Genomic DNA, 22,750 nt, shown 5'->3' with positions numbered 1-22,750 from the left:
ATTTTTCCAGAAACTGTGAGAGACCTCCAGGTGGACACCATTCGGAAAATTCAGGTGGCTTACAGGGACCATTTTATGGGGATTACACAGATTAAGGAGTGCTCCAGCCGGTTTAAAGACCGCCCACAGCATCTGAGAGCACGGCGCACTCTGAGCGCCGATCGACAGGCTGACACCCCGCTGAAACAACTAGATCATTTCCAACGTGACGGCTTTGTTGATCCGGGACGTCGTCTGACTTCCACAAAAAAGGCATAAGGCGTGGACATCAGCACTTTTTTGGCACATTCCACTGTTACAGGAGTTTTTTTCATGGAAAAAGAAGCGGATGGATGCGCCGCCGTGCCGCTCATTGCGCAGAACAAAACCAACTCCATGTTGGTCTCACAGGACGGCTTTGAGATGGATTTCAGACGGCTGTCAGTGGCTTTTCAGTCGTGTGACTATCCGAGAAATTGTGCATGAGCTGGACATGCCCCAACATGTCCTGTGAGGCTTCATCACGGCGTTGCTTTGCACCATGCAGCTCCGCCGCGACGTGCGGAATTCCTCTGCTCCTCTTTCCATGACAAACTCCTGTAACAGTGGAATGTGCCATTCATTTCTAAACTGGACGCTGTGTTTTATCCGGGACATCCTCTGACTAGCACAGGAATTGCGGAAGACGTGGACATCAGCACTTTTTCGGCACACTGAGACAGACATGCGGAGGAATTCCGCGCGTCGAGGCGGAGCCGCATGGCGCAAAGCAACGCCGTGATGAAGCCTCACAGGACATGTTGGGGCATGTCCAGCTCATGCACAATTTCTCGGATAGTCACACGACTGAAAAGCCACCGACAGCTGTCTGAAATCCATCTCAAAGTCGTCCTGTGAGACCAACACAGAGGTGGTTTTGTCCCGTGCAATGAGCGGCATGGTGGTGCATCCGTCCGCTTCTTTTTCCATGAAAAAAACTCCTGTAACAGTGGAATGTGCCGAAAAAGTGTTGATGTCCACGCCTTATGTCTTTTTTGTGGAAGTCAGACGATGTCCCGGATCAACAAAGCCTTCACGTTGGAAATGATCTGGTTGTTTCAGCGGGGTTTCAGCCTGTCGATCAGCGCTCGGAGTGCGCCGCGCTCTCAGACGCTGTGGGCGGTCTTTAAACCGGCTGGAGCACTCCTTAATCTGTGTAATCCCCATAAAATGGTCCCTGAAAGCCATCTGAAATTTACGAATGGTGTCCACCTGGAGGTCTCTCACAGTTTCTGGAAAAATTTGATGCAGCAAAGCTCCAAATCGTTCAGACATTTATTCGCAATAAAAATCAGACGAGAGGGGTGGACCACTGCTCACACAAAGCCTGCTCACAGGCGAATGACACAACCGACAGGCGTGAAAAAACTCCCGCATGCGCACAAAGGTTCAAGCTTGGCTGATGCAATCACACGTGATTCAAATCCATATGGTTTTTGCACGTGGTTTTTGCAAAAAATAAAAAGGTCCAATACTTTTCTGACAGACCTCGTATATGTGTGTATATATATATATATATATATATATATATATATATATATATATATATATATATATATATACACAAGGTTTATTAGAAAACTAACTAACTAAAAAAAAAACTATATGGATTTGAATCACGTGCGATTACACCAGACATGCTTGAACCCTCGTGCGCATGCGTGAGTTTTTTCACGCGTGTCGGTGACGTCATCCGCCTCTGGGCAGGCTTTGAGTGAGCACTGGTCCAGCCCTCTCGGCTGAAATCCTTTGTCTGAGACGCTGCTGGAGACGGCGCGCGTTGCTTTATCAAAATTTTTTCAGGACCAGTGAGGGATATCCGAGTGGACACTATTCGAGAAATTCAGCTGGTTCTCGGTGAAAAGTTTAACGGCTGATGAGAGACTGTGGAGTTTCTTTCACTTTAAGGACAGCTCACAAAGCGGATCGGCGCGGCGCGGTCGGAGGTGGCGTCCGTCTGGCTGTTTTGAGCTGAAAACATCCTAATTTCAGGCTCTGTTCACCCATGTCGTCATCAGAGAACAGAGAAGTTTCAGAAGAAGTCGGCATGAGGAGTTTATGCGGACATTCCACTGTTAAAGGAGATTTTGTAATGAAAGAACGTGCGGGCAAATTCGCAGAGTCGGTTCCGTGATGACGCCACAAATCCGTCTGCGCCGTGACAGGAAAAACACCTCCGTGTTGAAAACCATTTGTAAAACTCAGGCGGCTTTTGATGGCTTTCAACAAGTGAGTATCTGAGAAATTGTTTAACAGTTGGGCATGTTCCAACTTGTCCGTTAAGGTTTTCAACGGAGGTGTTTTTCCTGTCGCGACCCCCCGCGGTCGGGTCCGGCCCGACATGCGAAACTGCCCGCACGTTCTTTCATTACAAAATCTCCTTTAACAGTGGAATGTCCGCATAAACTCCTCATGCCGACCTCTTCTGAAACTTCTCTGTTCTCTAATGATGACCTGGGTGAACAGAGCCTGAAATGTGGAAGTTTTCAGCTTGAAACAGCGAGACGACGATGCCTCGGAGCGCAGATCACCGTCAGGCGCCGTGGGCCATTCTTAAAGCGACACTTACACACCAAAATCTCTCATCAGCTGTTAAAGTTTTTACCGAAAACCAGCTGAATTTATCAAATGGTGTCCACTCAGTTGTGCCTTACAGTTTTTGAAAAAATTTTGATCAAAGCAGCAGTCTCTGAGCCATTCCTAAACAATGAAAAAAACGACGAGAGGGTGGACCACTCCTCACTCAAAGACTGCCCACAGGCGAATGACGTAACCGACAGGCGTGAAAAAACTCTTGCATGCCCACAAGGGTTCAAGCATGTCTGATGTAATCACACGTGATTCAAATCCATATGGTTTTTGAAAAAAATAATAAGGTCGGATACTTTTCTAATAGACCTTGTGTATATATATATATATATATATATATATATATATATATATATATACAGTGAGGAAAATAAGTATTTGAACACCCTGCGGTTTTGCAAGTTCTCCCACTTAGAAATCATGGAGGGGTCTGAAATTTTCATCTTAGGTGCATGTCCACTGTGAGAGACATAATCTGAAAAAAAAAAAATCCAGAAATCACAATGTGATTTTTTTTTTAATAATTTATTTTTATGTTACTGCTGCAAATAAGTATTTGAACACCTGTGAAAATCAATGTTAATATTTGGTACAGTAGCCTTTGTTTGCAATTACAGAGGTCAAACATTTCCTGTAGTTTTTCACCAGGTTTGCACAATGCGGCAGGGATTTTGGTCCACTCCTCCATACAGATCTTCTCCAGATTTTTCAAGTTTGGAGTTTCAGCTCCCTCCAAAGATTTTCTATTGAGTTCAGGTCTGGAGACTGGCCAGGTCACTCCAGGACCTTGAAATGCTTCTTACGGAGCCCTTCCTTAGTTGCCCTGGCTGTGTGTTTGGGGTCATTGTCATGCTGGAAGACCCAGCCATGACCCATCTTCAATGCTCTTACTGAGGGAAGGAGGTTGTTTGCAAAATCTCGCAATACATGACCCCATCCATCCTCCCTTCAATACGGTGCAGTCGTCCTGTCCCCTTTGCAGAAGAGCACCCCCAGAGTATGATGTTTCCACCCCCATGCTTCACGGTTGGGATGGTTTTCTTGGGGTTGTTCTCATCCTCTAAACATGGTAAGTGGAGTTGATTCCAAAAAGCTCTATTCTGGTCTCATCTGACCACATGTCCTTCTCCCATGCCTCCTCTGAATCATCCAGATGGTCACTGGTGAACTTCAAATGGGACTGGACATGTGCTGGCTTGAGCAGTGGGACCTTGCTGCCCTGCAGGAATTTAAACCATGACAGCATCATGTGTTACTAATGTAATCTTTGTGACTGTGGTCCCAGCTCTCTTTGGGTCATTGAACAGGTCCTCCTGTGTAGTTCTGAGCTTTCTCAGAATCATCCTTACCCCACAAAGTGAGATCTTGCATGGAATCCCAGACCGAGGGAGATTGAGAGTCATCTTGTGTTTCTTCCACTTTCTAATAAATAATCATAACAGTTGTTGTCTTCTACCAAGCTGCTTGCCTGTTGTCCTGTAGTCCATCCCAGCCTTGTGCAGGTCTACAATTTTGTCCCTGGTGTCGTTAGACAGCTCTTTGGTCTTGGCTACGGTGGACAGGTTGCAGTGTGATTGATTGAGTGTGTGAACAGGTGTCTTTTATACAGGTAACAAGTTCAAACAGGTGCAATTAATACAGGTAAAGAGTGCAGAATAAGAGGGCTTCTTAAAGAAAAATTAACAGGTCTGTGAGAGACAGATTCTTGCTGGTTAGTAGGTGTTCAAATACTTATTTTCCTCACTGTATGTGTGTATATATATATATATATATATATATATATATATATATATATATATATATATATGAGGTCTGTTAGAAAAGTATCGTACCTTTTTATTTTTTTCAAAAACTATATGGATTTGATTCATATGTTTTTACGTCAGCCAAGCTTGAACCTTCGTGCGCATGAATCATTAGTGATCGATCTCTGCTCCCCTCCACAGCATGTCTTTTTCCTGGTTCTCTCCCTCAGCCCCAACCAGTCCCAGCAGAAGACTGCCCCTCCCTGAGCCTGGTTCTGCTGGAGGTTTCTTCCTGTTAAAAGGGAGTTTTTCCTTCCCACTGTAGCCAAGTGCTTGCTCACAGGGGGTCGTTTTGACCGTTGGGGTTTTTCTGTAATTATTGTATGGCCTTGCCTTACAATATAAAGCACCTTGGGGCAACTGTTTGTTGTGATTTGGCGCTATATAAATAAATTGATTGATTGATTGAACAGTGGAATATCCGGATAAAATGCTGAAACCGACTTCTTCTGAAACTTCTCTGTTCTCTCACGACGTCCTGGATCAATAGAGCCTGAAATGTGGTGGTTTTCAGCTTGAAACAGGCTGACGACGGCCTGAGAGCGCTGCGTGACGTCTCGCACCGTGGGAAGTCCTTAAAGCGACAGTATCACCTCAAAATCTCTCATCAGCCGTTAAAATTTTCACCGAAAACCTTTGAATTGTTCCACCTATTTAATGAACATTCTCCTTTTTTATTACTCTGTTTAAATGTTTCACTGCTGAATCATCTCAACATGTGTGTGTGTGAGAGAGAGAGAATGTGTGTGAGTGAGACGTCATGGTTACGAGCTATGTACTGCCTTGTGTGGGTCATCCTCAAACTCTAAAGTGTTTCTGTTGTTTCTCCACACTACAGTGTGCACGCTGCATTTATTAGCATGTGTTTCTGCATAACTGCACCCAGCAAATACAGAAGATATTGTGAACTTTTTCCAAGGCTCTGGAAAAACCTAACTCTGTATTCATTCAGTAAGTGAACAGATAAGTAAGGGAGTCGCTCCCCACCAGTGTGTCAACACAAGAACTCAAAAACAACACATTTTGTCATCTCTCATGCTCTCAATCAGAGAAATAAACTGTTATTTTCTGATTACTTTCACAGCAGATATGTTCTAAAAATTCAAGTAACACAGTCATACATCCACACAATCCAGCAGGAAGGATTTTGTATGAATTGGGAGGTGGTCATGTGAGGTACGCAGTGAACGTTCACACAGAAATGTACTTTCTTACTTTGTACTTAATCAGAGAAATACAACATTATTTTCTGATATATTTTTTCAAAGACATTACATTCTAGTAACTACACTGAACAAAAATACAAACACTTTGTTTTTGCTCCCATTTTTCATAAGCTGAACTCAAATATCTAAAACATTTTTTTTCTATATACACAAAAGACCTGTTTCTCTCAAATATTGTTTACAGATCTGTCTGAATCTGTGTTGATGAGCTCTTCTCCTTTGCCACCTCACAGGTGTGGCAGATCAAGATGCTGATTAGACAGCATGATTACTGCACAGGTGTGCTTTAGGCTGGCCACAATAAAAGGTCAGTCTGAAATATTTAGTTTTATCTCACAGCACAATGCCACAGATGTCACAAGTTTTGAGTGAGCGCGCAGTTGCCATGTTGACTGCAGGAATGTCCACCAGAGCTATTGCACGTGAATTGAATGTTCATTTCTCTACATTAAGCCCTCTCCAAAGGTGTTACAGAGAATTTGGCAGTACATCCAACCAGCCTCACAATCGCAGACCATGTGTAACCACACCAGCCCAGGACCTCCACATCCAGCATGTTCACCTTCAAGATGGTCTAGTTCCTCACCATGGCCCTGATGTCCTCTGGGATATAGAAGAAATCCAGCACAAACAGTGTTAACTGGTGAGGCACTGACTCATATGCATTGACCAAATCCAGCCAAACTACATCCAGGTCCTTCTACTCCCTCTTAGCACCCTGGATCTGTTCCCAGATCATGGTGGCATGTTCTGCACAGCCTGGAAAACGTGGGATCCCAGCCTTCTGACAGCTGATATCTATGTAGACTTTCCCCAAGAAATAGGATGTCATCCTTCTCACCATGACTGCAAAGAAAATTTTCCTCTCAGTGTACAGCAGGGCTATGCTCCTGAACTGTCCAAGGTTCTGTTCTTTTGGAATGAAGACTGCCACTGCCCTTTACCACTGTGATGGAATACACTGCTTGGTCCATGCCATTCTCATCAGGGTCCATAGAATCTTTGGCTCTATTGGGCAGTTCTTGCTCTTGGCTTGGCCTTTACATGAAATTGATGATGGTAGTGAAGAGCTATCATACGTTGTGTAGTTGCTGTTGGCACTGAGACACTCTGGCAATATGTTGGCAGTGGTGGAGCTCATCGAAATTGCCTGACGAGATGAGGCTGCCACCATGAATGGCAGATCTTCATGCAGGTCTGTCTGCAGCAATGTCCTCAAAAGTAGACAGAGAGATGTCAAAGCCCTTCATGTCTCTCTTCACGATGTCCTTCAAACGGAATAGAGGACGACCCCAAGGACGTCACGTTTGGCATCACTCAGTTCATCGTAGATAAACGATTTCAGGATACTATCACGCTTGTCAGACGAGGAAGGCAGGAGACAAATGCAGGACTCACTGGAACAGTTCTGGTTCAGAGAGGCTTTTACTGAGGTGCTTAGCAAGGTTCGGTACACAACACTAAATACTCCCGGAACAAGTGTAGAAAGGCCCAGAACAGGGCGTGACCCACTCACCGAGCACTGCCCCCACCAAGCACAGTGAAGGCAGCCAAGAGACATACAGACCCAAAAAACCCAAACACAAAAGGGAACAAACAAAACCCCCAACATTAACATGATACATGACAGATACGTGAGTTGTCCGTGCAGTGGACATGGTGTAGACGGTGTCTTCTTAGAGTGGTGAATAGATTACATGAACCACACAGTTCTTATATAACTTGTATGTGATGCCATTTTGCCCTGGTGCTGATGCATCCATATATCCAGAAATAGACTTCTGTGGCATAGTTTAATTATCTAAAATCAGATATTTATGTCCTAAATTTTGCTGAAAAATTGGAGTTTCTACATGTAAAAAGAAAAAAAATTATTTTTTTTTAATATCAATCCCAACCATAGGCAAAAGGGAGATTTAAAAAGGGACTTTAAAAGCAGTTCCAGACAGGACCAACAGAGCCAACCTCTTCTTTGCAAAGATGTTATAGAGATTTTATAACGAACTGATAAAAAACGCTGACTAGATAGATGAAATAAAACAACTTTTAAAATGAAATTGTTGATATTTTTAGAAGCCGTAGAAGCAAATGAGCAAAATAATTTTAGTCCACGTCAGCTGACAGAAATTACTGAAAATTTATTATTTTAATTTCTTGCATACACACATCTTACAAATCAGTGTTAAACTTGGATTCTTGCAGCACTTTCAAAACATCTGCATTGTTTATTCTGTTTAACCATGAAAGGCCTCAGTACTGGGTTAAAATGTGATGTCAGGAATGTCTTTGTGATGCAATAAAGCTTTAGCGTAACACCTCCTTAAACAAGATGTCCTGTGTTGGGAAAGTGTCGTGACACGGACCCACAACAGGGGGCGTAAATGAACGGACAATGATAGAGTCAAAAATGAACACTTTTACTGTTGTGAATGAGCACAACCACAATACAACAGATTACAGAATGTAAGACAATAGTCAATCACAAAGGTGACGTGTGGGCAGGCTCGAGGATAGAAGACGTCTGTCCTGAGAAGAACCGGAACCACATGATTTCCTCCGCCACTGAACCTGGAGAATACTGGAGCCGCCAAGTCCCGAGTCCCCTGGTGGCCACCGTCTCCGAGCGTCGGATCTGGTACTGCTGGCGAGGGGCAGAAACAATCAAAGGTGGGTGTGTGCACACCCAATAACAAATGGTGGGAATTCCACCTCCACCTCTCATCCACACGTGCAGCTCCAGTCACAAAGCACTTATCTGGCGGGGTGTGAAGCGAAGCTGTCGCCGGTCACGCCAATCTCCAGACAATGCACTCCACGTGGAAAAACAGCTGCAAAAATGAGTTCAGACTAAACACAGTTAGTTACACGGCTGAGAATATTACCTCTACTAGTAGATGATATCTCGGCAACGAGGTGGAGATGAAGTCCGGTTTTTATGGAGGAGAATGATGAAGTGTAGATGGGTGACAGCTGTCATGAGATGATGAGTAACAGCTGTCACCCCCGGCTGTGTCCGTGGCGGCAGCGCCCTCTCGTGCCTGAAGCCCGCACTCCAGGCAGGGCGCCATCTGGTGGTGGTGGGCCAGCAGTACCTCCTCTTCTGGCGGCCCACACAACACTGAAGCCCAGCTTTAAATTTTTACTCTCAAAACACAGAATCCAAAGATTGTCGTGGCACAGCGTGACCTTGAGCACAGTGCACCCTGCCAGATGCCAACACCCCCCCCCCACACACACACACACAACTTCACAGTCTTAAACAGCACAGTACCAGCGCGCTGAGAGGATGCTGCAGAAATACTAATGAACACTAGGCAGATGGAAGAGGAACGTTTGCCTCATCATCGATTTCAGCGACATGCTGGAAAAACACAACGACAAACTACATACTGTGTAATTTTCAAACCACTCGGATTTGAACATGTCTGTATAAGTTTAGGGTTCAAGATCACGCTTATGATTTCAGTCTACATTTTGTCAGGTCAGAGATTTCTGTCGGTGATCGTTTAGGATTCTTTCTCTGCTGTTTTAATGATTTAGTAAGTCAAAGGGAACATCACTACCTCTCTAAATTCTGAAAAACCTTGTTGTGGTTTTCAATGAACTGCAACCCCAATTCCAATAAAGTTTGGACGTTGTGTGAAATGTAATAAATAAAAACAGAATACAATGATTTGCAAATCCTCTTCAACCTATATTCAATTGAATACACCACAAAGACAAGATATTTAATGTTCAAACTGAGATTTTATTGTTTTTGTGCAAATATTTGCTCATTTTGAAATGGATGCCTGCAACACGTTTCCAAAAAGCTGGGACAGTGGTATGTTTACCACTGTGTTACATCACCTTTCCTTCTAACAACATCAATAAGTGTTTGGGAACTGAGGACACTAATTGTTGAAACTTTGTAGGTGGAATTCTTTCCCATTCTTGCTTGATGTACGACTTCAGTTGTTCAACAGTCCGGGGTCTCTGTTGTCGTATTTTGTGCTTCATAATGCGCCACACATTTTCAATGGGTGACAGATCTGGACTGCAGGCAGGCCAGTCTAGTACCCGCACTCTTTTACTTCGAAGCCACGCTGTTGTAACACGTGCAGAATGTGGCTTGGCATTGTCTTGCTGAAATAAGCAGGGGCGTCCCTGAAAAAGACGTTACTTGGATGGCAGCATGTGTTGCTTCAAAACCTGGATGTACCTTTCAGCGTTGATGGTGCCATCACAGATCTGTAAGTTGTCCATGCCATGGGCACTAACACACCCCCATACCATCACAGATGCTGGCTTTTGAACTTTGCGCTGGTAACAGTCTGGATGGTCTTTTTTCACTTTTGTCTAGAGGACACAACATCCATGACTGACAAAAACAATTTGAAATGTGGACTCATCAGACCACAGCACATTTTTCCACTTTGCATCTGTCCATTTCAAATGAGCTCGGGCCCAGAGAAGGCGGCAGAGTTTCTGGATGTTGTTGATGTATGGCTTTTGCTTTGCATGGTAGAGTTTTAACTTACACTTGTAGATGTAGTGACAAACTGTGTTAACTGACAGTGGTTTTCTGAAGTGTTCCTGAGCCCACGCGGTAAGATCCTTTACACAATGATGTCGGTTTTGAATGCAGTGCCGCATGAGGGATCGAAGTTCACGGGCATTCAATGTTGGTTTTCGGCCTTGCTGCTTATGTGTAGAAAGTTCTCCAGATTCTCTGAATCTTCTGATTATATTATGGACTGTAGATGATGGAATCCCTAAATTCCTTGCAATTGAACATTGAGAAACATTGTTCTTAAACTGTTGGACTATTTTTTCACGCATTTGTTCACAAAGTGGTGATCTTTGCTTGTGAATGGCTGAGGCTTTTGGGGATGTTCCTTTTATACCCAATCATGACACTCACCTGTTTCCATTTAACCTGTTCACCTGTGGAATGTTCCAAACAGTTGTTCTTTGAGCATTCATCAACTTTCCCAGTCTTTTGTTGCCCCTGTCTTTTTTGAAATGAGCAAATATTAGCACAAAAACAATAAAGTTTATCAGTTGTGACATTAAATATGTTGTCTTTGTGGTGTAGTCAATTGAATATAAGTTGAAGAGGATTTGCAAATCATTGTATTCTGTTTTTATTTACATTTCACACAACGTCCCAAATTCATTGGATTCGGGACTGTAGTATTTAAGTATGTTTGGATGCACTAGGAAGCTGCTTTTTGCTTTTTTTGAAAGCAAAAAGCAGCAGGAATAATTTTACTCCTCTATGATTTGAAAAACAAAAAGTTTTTCACATTGGATCACAAATTTTCACATTGGATTTTTCATGAAAAGAAGTGAAAGCTCATTAGTGGCACATTGGATTCCACTTAAAACTGATGGTGATCTGTTTTGTTGTTGTTGTTGTTGTTGTTTTGGTAGAAGGCACACTGGAGGAGCAACACTTGGTCAGTTCTCTTAACATTTGTGAGGACGTTTTTATTACAGTGTTATAATGACAGTCACTAATATGCAATGTTTTTTCCTGACATGTTCACTTTAATGAGGTCATTGCAAAGCACTGAGCGTGTGATGATTGATTTCTGATCAATAAGCAGTAAGTGTTTGGTGGTAATTTTAACACATGAATTCAAGCTGATTTGTACGGCTTCCAGTAAATATGTCACATACATGTCACTCAGCCCTGCTGTGACCTTTTTGTGACCTTAAACATCAATGGTGGTTTGTGGTTTTTCTGTTTCTCTGAGGACAATCAGCTCTGACCCGAGGATGAAAGGAGAGCTGAGAAGAGGCTGGCGGCAATGTAACTGCCCAGGTAACCATCTGCTCACAGACCTCCTCCTCTGAGACCTCCTGTCACCTCACATCACATCAGCCGCTAAACTCACCAGACTCTGGACCTCAGCATGCACGGGTCAGCTGTGCATGCCAACACGTCAAATAGGAACCTATGAGGAGAGCGTGCAAAAGTGCACATGGTACATAAACGTGGAAATTACAGAGAAAATTCAGATCATTTATATGTATTGATTTTGCTGTAAATGTGTGGGGGAAAAACCTGTCTGTGAGGTCATTTTATGAATGAAAACAGCAGTTATAATGTTAATTATTATCAGATTTAATCAAATAATTGTCCTTCACTGAGTGTGAAACTCTGTATTTATTTGCACATTTTAAAACATATATCGTCAAAGACAGCACCACTCCTGCTGGTGATGTCCTCTGGAACATCTTCAGTCCTGTATGACTTCATTGTGATGTCAGATGTTGATGTGAATACTGCAAAAGTAATCAAAGTTTTGGAATCCATCTTCTTCTATCAAAACCCATCTTCTACTTTTTGACTTATCGGCAGCCAGACAGACGGTCAGGATCCCAAAACCTCCACCCTCCTCCCTGTTAATGTAAAGCATCATGTTAAACGTTTGGAAAATGTTCTGGATTTTGCTTATGAAAGGTATAAAAGCGCGCCCCAGTGGTGAAACTGTAGAATGGCTGCAGAGGAAAGTTTCAGCCACTTGATGTTGAAAGACAAACAAAAAAGCAGAAATTCTCCAAATGAGAGACCAGAAGGTAGTTGTTCCACTGTGGGCCCTATCTTGAAGATCTTGTCCAATGTGCAGTTGTACACACAGACGTCATCAATGGGATTCTCAATCTGAGAATCTTTCAGGTCTGAGTGTTACGAAAGATGCATAAATAAAGAGACAAAATTTAAGTTGCCATAATTTTGTATCATAACAGGGACCTTAAGGCTCAATGTGCTTTAAATCTACAACCCCTGGCAATAATTATGGAATCACCGGCCTTGGAGGATGTTCATTCAGTTGTTTAATTTTGTAGAAAAAAAGCAGCTCACAGACATGAGTCAAAACTAAAGTCATTTCAAATGGCAACTTTCTGGCTTTAAGAAACACTATAAGAAATCAGGAAAAAAAAAATTGTGGCAGTCAGTAACGGTTATTTTTTTAGACCAAGCAGAGGAAAAAAATATGGACTCGCTCAATTCTGAGGAATAAATTATGGAATCACCCTGTAAATTTTCATCCCCAAAACTAACGCCTGCATCAAATCAGATCTGCTCGTTAGTCTGCATCTAAAAAGGAGTGATCACACCTTGGAGAGCTGTTGCACCAAGTGGACTGACATGAATCATGGTTCCAACACGAGAGATGTCAATTGAAACAAAGGAGAGGATTATCAAACTCTTAAAAGAGGGTAAATCATCACGCAATGTTGCAAAAGATGTTGGTTGTTCACAGTCAGCTGTGTCTAAACTGTAGACCAAATACAAACAATATGGGAAGGTTGTTAAAGGCAAACATACTGGTAGACCAAGGAAGACATCAAAGTGTCAAGATAGAAAACTTAAAGCAATATGTCTCAAAAATTGAAAATGCACAACAAAACAAATGAGGAACGAATGGGAGGAAACTGGAGTCAACGTCTGTGACCGAACTGTAAGAAACCGCCTAAAGGAAATGGGATTTACATACAGAAAAGTTAAACGAAAGCCATCATTAACACCTAAACAGAAAAAAACAAGGTTACAATGGGCTAAGGAAAAGCAATCGTGGACTGTGGATGATTGGATGAAAGTCATATTCAGTGATGAATCTCGAATCTGCATTGGGCAAGGTGATGATGCTGGAACTTTTGTTTGGTGCCGTTCCAATGAGATTTATAAAGATGACTGCCTGAAGAGAACATGTAAATTTCCACAGTCATTGATGATATGGGGCTGCATGTCAGGTAAAGGCACTGGGGAGATGGCTGTCATTACATCATCAATAAATGCACAAGTTTACGTTGATATTTTGGACACTTTTCTTAGGGGATGATGAAATCATTTTTCAAGATGATAATGCATCTTGCCATAGAGCAAAAACTGTGAAAACATTCCTTGCAAAAAGACACATAGGGTCAATGTCATGGCCTGCAAATAGTCCGGATCTTAATCCAATTGAAAATCTTTGGTGGAAGTTGAAGAAAATGGTCCATGACAAGGCTCCAACCTGCAAAGCTGATCTGGCAACAGCAATCAGAGAAAGTTGGAGCCAGATTGATGAAGAGTACTGTTTGTCACTCATTAAGTCCATGCCTCAGAGACTGCAAGCTGTTATAAAAGCCAGAGGTGGTGCAACAAAATACTAGTGATGTGTTGGAGCATTCTTTTGTTTTTCATGATTCCATAATTTTTTCCTCAGAATTGAGTGATTCCATATTTTTTTCCCTCTGCTTGGTCTAAAAAAAGTAACCGTTACTGACTGCCACAATTTTTTTTTTCCTGATTTCTTATAGTGTTTCTTAAAGCCAGAAAGTTGCCATTTGAAATGACTTTAGTTTTGTGTCATGTCTGTGATCTGCTTTTTTTCTACAAAATTAAACAACTAAATGAACATCCTCTGAGGCCGGTGAGTCCATAATTATTGCCAGGGGTTGTATTTGGAAACAGGCACTTGAACTGTGCTTGCAGCTCGAACCAACAGGTGGAGCCAAGTGTATATAGGGAGAAGGATGCTGAGGATGGAGCCACCAGGCAGGAGGAGAAGAGGGAGGCCAAAGAGGAGGTTTACGGATGTGCTGAGGGAGGACAAGCAAGTGGTTGGAGAGACAGAGGAAGATACAGAGGACAGGGTGACATGGAAACAATTAATGTGCTGTGGCGCCCCCGAATGGGAGCAGCCGAAAGAAGATTTATTTATTTTTTGTAATAAAAAATGATAAAAGAGTATTTAGTTATAAATATAAGTTTCATGTGTGTTGTGGAAAATAACCATTTCTCAAAACACAGAAAATCTCAGGTTTCCCCCGTGAGTCCGTGGGTAGTGCAAGATAGAATACACAGACAATACTTTGAATTCAAGTTAATCCTACAGGTTTATTAAAATAGCAGAGCAGATCAGTCATCAAAAATCACTCATCTTTGCACAAAAATGGATTCAGAATGCATACACATCTTTAATGACACCAAATAAAAAAACAATACCCACAGCATTGTGCAGCGAAAAGAACACTTTTCTTTTCAAAAACAGAGTTTTTAAACTTGCAGTCCAGAAATCTGTCCGGGCGAGGCTCCCAGTCCTGCACGTCCTCGGTCTGAGCACAAACATGTACTTCATGGTAGAGGTGGAACATTGTTATTAATCCTTAGTCCCTAGTTGTGATGGAAACTGATCTGATAAGGACCCTGGGTGCAGAGCTTTATTACCAGCACATACACCCCCACTTTGCTTTTGCGGTAAGTCTAACTAATTAATGGAGGTCAGTTGTTAAAGAATCACTCTCTTCTTCTTGTATGAGAACAGGTCCATGTTCAGTTTAGTTCACAGTGGCATTATTGTATTTCTCCAGACATTTTCAAGGTTGGCTTCAGATAAGATAAGAAATAACCCAGTCATTGTTTTCCCTCTGGAAGCAAAATTCTTTCACACAGTCAAAGTATGAGATCACTCACATTTTACAAGCAGCAATTAATTTTGAACATTACAATCATTCAACTGTACATTATTGATCAGCATAGTTCAAACATAAATGTACAAACCCTTTAATTATAAGCAGAGGCAACAACAATATTATTTGCAGTACACATCTTGACCTCATGACCTTTGAACATATCATGAAACATCATGTCAGGCATTAGTCATGACTTTATTAAAAAGTGGTCAATGTCTGACATGTTTTAAACCAACATGTTACACCCTACTTAAGCATATGTTATTTATGAAAACCTTAAATCAAAACACTTTACTGATTTGAGAGTCAACACACCTGCCAGGTGCATAATTTCTCTAACAACACCTGTCGGCAGTTCAACATGTTCAATGCAATTTATCATAAGCACATATTTCCATCATTAATCAAACCGTATAATATTGTATAATTTCAAAACCATCATAAATCAGTTGAACACCTATCAAAGCATAGACATACACATTTTCATTCATTTGACATCATGATAAAACCCTTAAACACGTTATGGCACAAGTATACACTCTATTCAGCTTCATTCATTCAATACAACACCTACTTCATTTAAACCTGCATGCTGTGCATACTTCTAAACATTTGTTACTTTTTGAAAATAATGAACGCAAAACTTTTTATTCAGTTTGGGAACTTTTAGCATTGTTAGCATGCAAAGGTAATTATGAGTAAAATAGCATATATTTTCATTTATTCTTTACAGTGGCCAAGTGGTTAATGGACTTGGTTTCAGTGCGGAAAGTTCCCGGGTCGAATCCCATTCCTGACATATTTCTCCATGTGCGTCAGGATAAGGGCATCCGGCGTAAAACTTGTGCCAATTCAACATGCAGATCCACCTTGGATTTGCTGTTGGTGACCCCGAGTGCAAACACGGGAGCAGCCGAAAGGTACGGTGGCCTGGAGATGCAAACCAACATTACAAATTCTGAAACACTTTTACAAAGCTTGAGACAAATTTACATTTTAAAAAAACAATTTTACATATCATAATACAAAATTACATTACCATAACACATTTACAAGATCCAAAACGACTGTAAATTTGTTTCGGGACTTGCTAATTTGTTTCGGCGTTTGTAAAAGTGTTTCACGTCTTGTTAATTTGTTTTCTAAAATGTAAATTTGTTTTAGAACTTGTAAATGTGTTATGGTAATATAATTTTGTATTATGATATGTAAAATTGTGTTTTTTTAATGTAAATTTGTCTAAAGCTTTGTAAAAGTGTTTCAGAATTTGTAATGTTGGTTTGCACCTCCCGGCCACCGTAGAATTTATACTAGCTAGATTATCTTTAGATTGATGGTTCACGTTCAGTCCTCTAGGGGGCGGGGTCCGCACACAAATACACCGTCCGGGCGTTGCCATGGCACCAGTCGCGGAGTCGAAGGCGGGATGACGCTCCAAACGACGTCTAATTGGTCACATCATCCTGTCGATCGGTCACATTCCTCCTTCTGATAGGCTACCCTTTGTCGCCTCTACAGCCTGGGCTGTGATTGGTTGATTTCTCCGTTTTGGAGGATAAACTGTTGCTGTTGTTGAAAAGTGGACGCTGCAGGTGATGTCACACAGTAAAAGAGCTGTAAAATGTGATTTTGAAACCTAAAATTTTTCTTTTTCGCCTACTACCAGTTGACTGTCAGGACTTTGATTTTATTCAGATTTCATTCCATGCTGTTTGATATGTAGAGAGCTTATTTTGGACTCGATGCTCCTCGATGGTGGAACCTGCAACAAGGCAAGTGCTAACTCCGCTAACCGTGAGCTAACGCAGCCATAAAAGTTACCGAGGATAACTTCCGGTGTTAAACACGGCTTCAAAACGTGTGCGTAGAGAGTTCGATATGTTCCTGTCCAACGGAGAGGCGGTGGACGACGTCATGCCGTTAACGGTACCGGAGGAGGAGGAGGGTGGAGGAGGCTCCCGCAGCGAGAGCATCCGTGAGGTAACCTCAGTGCCCCGCCCACAATCAAACAAAATCAACTCCTCGGAGTGCACTCTAGAGGTGGGCGGATCGATCCTAATATCGATACCAATGCTGGTATTGATATTGAATGATCCTCGTGTAAAATGATCGATACTGTATTGTATTGTTTGACTTGAAAAACAGAATAAGTTTGAAACTGTTTACAGTATTTGTTGTGGTGTGTTAATTTTGTTGTATTGTGTAGGCACTTGGACATCAGCCGCGTCAGCCAGCAACTTAGCCTCGCGTGATGACGTCATCAAATTTTCAAGGTCGCGGTTCGTATCGTTCGCAAAATGCGGATTGGAGAGGCTGGTTCTGCATGAATTCTACCGGAAATGCCGCTATTTTGATGTAGGAGACCTGCGAATTCTTACGCACTTTGTCTGGTAAAAATCCATTCAGATTTCTGAAATGTGCCTGATTTCCAAATCGAATGTGGAGTTCCCATGTTAAATTCACCACCTGCGTGACTTCCTTGGTGATTAAATACCTTTGCTTGGTCTAGTTTATGTAATAAACATCATTTTAGCGAAGTATCATATGAATCTGTGCCTCCGCACTAATATTTTGGATCCCCGCCGGTAGCCATGGTAGCGACCTCCCGCTGAAAATATGTTGTCGTCTACTCGCTATGCCCGGAAAATAATTGTTCTATACATGAACATCTGCACATTTTTCAGCCGATAAATGCTTCAGATAAGTTTATCGATATCTTAAAATGTTATTTTCGTGAGGATTTTATTTCAGTTTTGCTTCATTATGAAGGATTGATTGGGGATTTATTTTGTTGAGCATATTTTGGGCAGGCTGGCTCACTGGTTTATGGTTACTGCTTTCTGATTGGTCGAGCGGAACTATGACGTATTGAAGTGATACCCTCTGATTCTTCTTCTTCTTGGTTGTTGGCAAGCTAGGCACGGTCAGTGCATTGCTGCTCCCCTCAGGTCATAAGACACAGAACACCTATTAAGTGTCAATGAGATATAATCTACCTTTCCTTTCAGCCAGAAATTCCTATTATTTGACACAATTTTTTCCTCTATTGTAATGTAAATAAGCTTAGAAAATAGGGCACGAAAATGACCCCTTCAAATCTCAATATCTCTGGTGTTATTTATCCGATTTTGACAAATGAGCTGTCATTTTGTTGCATTTTTGGTGCCCTTTCTTCTGATTGCAAGCAGAAGGCCATTTAAACAACTTTGAAAGAATGTCCAAGTGCCTATATTGTGATTTGTCAGCCCTCTAACTCAGATTTTGTTTTAAGTTGAGTGATTTTTTTTTTAAATAAAAATGTTGATTGTGATAATAAAGTATTTCGTTGTCATGTACAATGTTTGGCGAAATTCTATCCTAGGTCTTTTGGATCCTTTGGATCTATGAAGCTTAAATATGAAAAAGTATCGGTATTGGTATTGATATCAGCAATACTGGGCCTATATTTACTTGGTATCGGATCAATACCAAAATTCCCGGTATCACTCACCTCTATTGCAGACGTCATTCACGCGTTCATCCGCTGACATGTCCACAGTCACGAGCTACTGTAAATGTGAAGAAAAACGTTTTGTTTGTCCTTCAGCAGAATGTATTTGGTCAGCTTACAGTGAACACAAAGCTGTGTTACTCAGTTACACTACATTTTGTTTCTCCAGGTTTGAAGAGCAGCATCAAAGTGGGTCAGACTTCTGGCGTTCTTCTGCAACCAGAAGAGGACTTACTTTGGCCATTTGTCCCGAACACACTGATTGGTCTGGAACACGCTGTGATTGGTCAAGCGCGATGATGTCATCACGTGACCCACTTAAGTGGGTATTTTGGGCATTAATATTTTTGTGACATGTTTTTTTATTTTGCTATTTCTAACTCGCTACCTCCCCCCTTTCCCTAACCATGACTCCCCCTGACCCCCCACCGCTCTCTCACAGTGTTCCGGATAAATAGCCAAACTAAGTCCTCTTCCAGTTATGGAAGAATAACCACTTCCTAAGCTTTTTCTCAGCATCACAAATCATAACGAGGGTGAATTTACAACCACGTCAACTCCATAAATTTATGCACGCATTAAGTTTTCAGCTACAAAATTGAATTATTATGACTATGGACAGGAAGTAATGAGATTTTATCAATATTAGTTCCATTATCAATTCTTTTTGTTGGTCCAATTCTTTATCGATGCCAGTGTTTTTCCCTAAGCAGGAAGCTTCACACATCAGATGAAGCCCCTCCAAGAAAAAGTTGCATCTCCTTGACTAGCCACTTGAGGTTGGCTCTAAAACTGCATATTCCCATAGGAGATCATGTTAAAATGTCCAACTTTAGAGCAGAAATAAGCATGTTTACAGCCTGATACAAAAACCATTTTGGTATTATAGATAGTTTTCTCCTCCATGACAACTGTACAGGATAAAAAAAAAAATGTAAGTTCATAGTTTAAAATGTTTTAAACCATAAATTCCTGTAAATATGGAGAAGTGGTCTCTTGAGTGACAGTTAAGATTGACCGTTAAGCCCCGTTGATGCACGATTACTGAGAATATCAGCAGCTCACAAATTTTAATGTTCACACTATAGGAGAGTCCCCAAAAATATGCTTTAATAAACATATGACCAGACTTGCTTGGACCCGAAAAGAGGGGCAAGCTAAGGCTTTTTAAAATGTAACCTTTATTTAACCAGGTTAGTCCCATTGAGATTGGGACTTCTTTTGTAAGGGAGACCTGGACAATTATAATGTTTCCAATTCACCTAACCTGCATCTCTTTGGATGTGAGAGAAAACCAGAGCACCCAGAGGAAACCCACGTAAACACACAGAAAAGCCACAGGTGAGAATTGAACCCATGACCTTCTTGCTGTGAGGCAACAGTGATAATCACTAAGCCACCCTGTTGCCCATCACACACCGAGCCACCCACGATCAAATCAAATCAATTTGATTTATATAGTGCCAAATCACAACAAACAGTTGCCCCAAGGCGCTTTATATTGTAAGGCAAGGCCATACAATAATTACGTAAAAACCCAACGGTCAAAACGACCCCCTGTGAGCAAGCACTTGGTGACAGTGGGAAGGAAAAACTCCCTTTTAACAGGAAGAAACCTCCAGCAGAACCAGGCTCAGGGAGGGGCAGTCTTCTGCTGGGACTGGTTGGGGCTGAGTGAGAGAACCAGGAAAAAGACATGCTGTGGAGGGGAGCAGAGATCAATCACTAATGATTAAATGCAGAGTGGTGCATACAGAGCAAAAAAGAGAAACACTCAGTGCATCATGGGAACCCCCCAGCAGTCTAAGTCTATAGCAGCATAACTAAGGGATGGTTCAGGGTCACCTGATCCAGCCCTAACTATAAGCTTTAGCAAAAAGGAAAGTTTTAAGCCTAATCTTAAAAGTAGAGAGGGTGTCTGTCTCCCTGATCTGAATTGGGAGCTGGTTCCACAGGAGAGGAGCCTGAAAGCTGAAGGCTCTGCCTCCCATTCTACTCTTACAAACCCTAGGAACTACAAGTAAGCCTGCAGTCTGAGAGCGAAGCGCTCTATTGGGGTGATATGGTACTACGAGGTCCCTAAGATAAGATGGGACCTGATTATTCAAAACCTTATAAGTAAGAAGAAGAATTTTAAATTCTATTCTAGAATTAACAGGAAGCCAATGAAGAGAGGCCAATATGGGTGAGATATGCTCTCTCCTTCTAGTCCCCGTCAGTACTCTAGCTGCAGCATTTTGAATTAACTGAAGGCTTTTTAGGGAACTTTTAGGACAACCTGATAATAATGAATTACAATAGTCCAGCCTAGAGGAAATAAATGCATGAATTAGTTTTTCAGCATCACTCTGAGACAAGACCTTTCTGATTTTAGAGATATTGCGTAAATGCAAAAAAGCAGTCCTACATATTTGTTTAATATGCGCTTTGAATGACATATCCTGATCAAAAATGAGTCCAAGATTTCTCACAGTATTACTAGAGCTCAGGGTAATGCCATCCAGAGTAAGGATCTGGTTAGACACCATGTTTCTAAGATTTGTGGGGCCAACTTACAATAACTTCAGTTTTATCTGAGTTTAAAAGCAGGAAATTAGAGGTCATCCATGTCTTTATGTCTGTAAGACAATCCTGCAGTTTAGCGTAACAATGAAAATTTAAGCAATGCCGTCTAATACTGCCTAAGGGAAGCATGTATAAAGTGAATAAAATTGGTCCTAGCACAGAACCTTGTTGAACTCCATAATTAACCTTAGTCTGTGAAGAAGATTCCCCATTTACATGAACAAATTGTAATCTATTAGACAAATATGATTCAAACCACCGCAGCGCAGTGCCTTTAATACCTATGGCATGCTCTAATCTCTGTAATAAAATTTTATGGTCAACAGTATCAAAAGCAGCACTGAGGTCTAACAGAACAAGCACAGAGATGAGTCCACTGTCTGAGGCCATAAGAAGATCATTTGTAACCTTCACTAATGCTGTTTCTGTACTATGATGAATTCTAAAACCTGACTGAAACTCTTCAAATAGACCATTCCTCTGCAGATGATCAGTTAGCTGTTTTACAGCTACCCTTTCAAGAATTTTGAGAGAAAAGGAAGGTTGGAGATTGGCCTATAATTAGCTAAGATAGCTGGGTCAAGTGATGGCTTTTTAAGTAATGGTTTAATTACTGCCACCTTAAAAGCCTGTGGTACATAGCCAACTAATAAAGATAGATTGATCATATTTAAGATCGAAGCATTAAATAATGGTAGGGCTTCCTTGAGCAGCCTGGTAGGAATGGGGTCTAATAGACATGTTGATGGTTTGGATGAAGTAACTAATGAAAATAACTCAGACAGAACAATCGGAGAGAAAGAGTCTAACCAAATACCGGCATTACTGAAAGCAGCCAAAGATAACGATACGTCTTTGGGATGGTTATGAGTAATTTTTTCTCTAATAGTTAAAATTTTATTAGCAAAGAAAGTCATGAAGTCATTACTAGTTAAAGTTAAAGGAATACTCGGCTCAGTAGAGCTCTGACTCTTTGTCAGCCTGGCTACAGTGCTGAAAAGAAACCTGGGGTTGTTCTTATTTTCTTCAATTAGTGATGAGTAGTAAGATGTCCTAGCTTTACGGAGGGCTTTTTTATAGAGCAACAGACTCTTTTTCCAGGCTAAGTGAAGATCTTCTAAATTAGTGAGACGCCATTTCCTCTCCAACTTACGGGTTATCTGCTTTAAGCTGCGAGTTTGTGAGTTATACCACGGAGTCAGGCACTTCTGATTTAAAGCTCTCTTTTTCAGAGGAGCTACAGCATCCAAAGTTGTCTTCAGTGAGGATGTAAAACTATTGACGAGATACTCTATCTCACTTACAGCGTTTAGGTAGCTACTCTGTACTGTGTTGGTATATGGCATTAGAGAACATAAAGAAGGAATCATATCCTTAAACCTAGTTACAGCGCTTTCTGAAAGACTTCTAGTGTAATGACACTTATTCCCCACTGCTGGGTAGTCCATCAGAGTAAATGTAAATGTTATTAAGAAATGATCAGACAGAAGGGAGTTTTCAGGGAATACTGTTAAGTCTTCAATTTCCATACCATAAGTCAGAACAAGATCTAAGATATGATTGAAGTGGTGGGTGGACTCATTTATATTTTGAGCAAAGCCAATTGA

General features: G+C 41.5%; 1 protein-coding gene across 2 annotated transcripts in view; it reads left to right on the top strand.

Annotated features, from left to right (window-relative positions):
• Nucleotides 1-16,655: 16,655 nt before the first annotated feature.
• rhpn1 (rhophilin, Rho GTPase binding protein 1) overlaps nucleotides 16,656-22,750 on the top strand; it is a 42,121-nt gene continuing 36,026 nt past the window's right edge. The window contains exons 1-2 of one of the 2 annotated variants that reach the window (XM_034179402.1): nucleotides 16,656-16,860; nucleotides 16,957-17,068. In XM_034179402.1, coding sequence (XP_034035293.1) covers nucleotides 16,841-16,860; nucleotides 16,957-17,068 — 132 coding nt within the window. In that variant the 5' untranslated portion in view covers nucleotides 16,656-16,840. The remainder of the gene's footprint in view (nucleotides 16,861-16,956; nucleotides 17,069-22,750) is intronic. The other variant, XM_034179403.1, reaches the window with a different exon arrangement.

Source organism: Thalassophryne amazonica, chromosome 10 (genome assembly GCF_902500255.1).
Source record: "Thalassophryne amazonica chromosome 10, fThaAma1.1, whole genome shotgun sequence".
In the NCBI taxonomy this organism is placed as follows: domain Eukaryota; kingdom Metazoa; phylum Chordata; class Actinopteri; order Batrachoidiformes; family Batrachoididae; genus Thalassophryne; species Thalassophryne amazonica.
The sequence above is the reverse complement of the archived record's forward strand: the minus strand, read 5'-3'. Positions and strand labels throughout refer to the sequence as shown.